The sequence below is a fragment of the Octopus bimaculoides genome, chromosome 18, assembly GCF_001194135.2.
Source record: "Octopus bimaculoides isolate UCB-OBI-ISO-001 chromosome 18, ASM119413v2, whole genome shotgun sequence".
NCBI lineage: Eukaryota > Metazoa > Mollusca > Cephalopoda > Octopoda > Octopodidae > Octopus > Octopus bimaculoides.
The window spans coordinates 46138685-46140314 of record NC_068998.1 but is presented as its reverse complement, the minus strand read 5'-3'; the positions used below and the strand labels follow the sequence as shown (position 1 = coordinate 46140314).

General features: G+C 39.3%; 1 protein-coding gene across 1 annotated transcript in view; it reads left to right on the top strand.

Annotated features, from left to right (window-relative positions):
- LOC106867897 (4-hydroxyphenylpyruvate dioxygenase-like protein) overlaps nt 1-1630 on the top strand; it is a 13464-nt gene that overhangs the window by 7974 nt on the left and 3860 nt on the right. Inside the window, exons 3-4 of the mRNA XM_052974566.1 lie at nt 534-685; nt 1035-1153. Coding sequence (XP_052830526.1) covers nt 534-685; nt 1035-1153 — 271 coding nt within the window. The remainder of the gene's footprint in view (nt 1-533; nt 686-1034; nt 1154-1630) is intronic.

The window sequence follows — 1630 nt, the reverse complement described above, 5'->3', positions numbered from 1 at the left end:
ATACATATATATACATACATACATACATACATATATATATATATATATATTTGTAACCACACATGTGCTTTTCGTGGACTTTTTCCTTCTTCGGACCTTTCCTTTCTCCTTTTGATGAAGAGCTATGCTTGAAAAGTAAAAAATCCACTCTTTTTTCCCACCTTTCCTGAATATCCTCCATATGTATGTCTTACTATTGTTTTGTCATTTATTATTTTTAATGTTCAATTTGACCATGTATATATTTATTTCTTTATTGCACTCTACTTACAGCATTAAGAGTACTTTAACTCTTATTTCTAGCAATGTAGGTGCTTTGGCACCCTTAGTTGCATTTGGTGATGATTCAAATTTTCCTTTCTGGTATTACATTGCACCTAGCAGCTTATATTAATGTGTGTGTGTGTGTGTGTGTGTGTGTGTGTGTGTGTGTGTGTGTGTGTGTGTGTGTGTGTACACACATATATACACATAGCCTTTTTTTTCCCCCTATTTCCAGTAGATAAACTTCTTATCATTCTTTACCATTTCAGAACCAAACCAAGTGGACACATTTCTGAAGGATCACAAAGGCCCAGGGATCCAGCATGTTGCCCTTCATACAGGGGACATAGTCGACACTGTCAACCTTCTGAAACTACAGGGTCTACAGTTTGTGGACCCTCCACATACTTATTACAAAGAGGTGGGTTATAATTTATTTACCACCACCATCATCATCATCATCACATTAACAATCACAACCACCATCACCATTGTCCTCATCATCATAATCACCATCATGATTGCAATCACAGTCACCATCATGATTGCAATCACAGTCACCACTACCATTACCTTCACCATCAATATCATCACCACTACCTAACTTCATTATCACCACCACCACTGCCTCCCCACCAAAATGGCTACTACCACTGACACTACTACTAGTCATATATATATATATACTACAACCCTCACCATTTCTGCCCTTACACCCACCACCAATACCCAGTACTACTGGTACCAACAAATAATATTTTACATTCCAGATAAATGGAATGTTGAAAGATTTAAACATGAAGGAATCAGTTTCAAGACTGGAAGACCTTGGTATCTTGGTTGATGTCGAGTATGGTAACGATAAAAACCATGGCGATAACAAGGCAAAGTAAGTATGGCAGTTGAGTTATGTGGGAAGGTCATGCATGGGATGTCTTTGATCGTAGGTCTGGTTACTCTATCAAGGCTGTGCTAGGGTTAAACAACAGCACAACAACCAATAAGGCAGCCTCATATGCAATCACTGACACTTCAAGAAATAATGGTTCTGGTTTTGGCACAAGGTCTGCTATTTTGAGGGGAGGGGTAAGTTGCTTACAGTGACCCCAGTACTTGAGTGGTATTTTATTTTATTGACCCAAAAAGGTCATGCTGTGATGGCGCGAGCTGGCAGAATCGTTAGCATGCCGGGCGAAATGCTTAGTAGTATTTCCTCTGCCGCTACATTCTGAGTTCAAATCCTGCCAAGATCAACCTTGTCCTTTCATCCTTGCTCCTTCCTTCAAAAATTCTGGCCTTGTGCCAAAATGAGAAAGAATCATGATTATTCTTTTCTACTCTGAGCACAAGGCCCGAAATTTTGGGG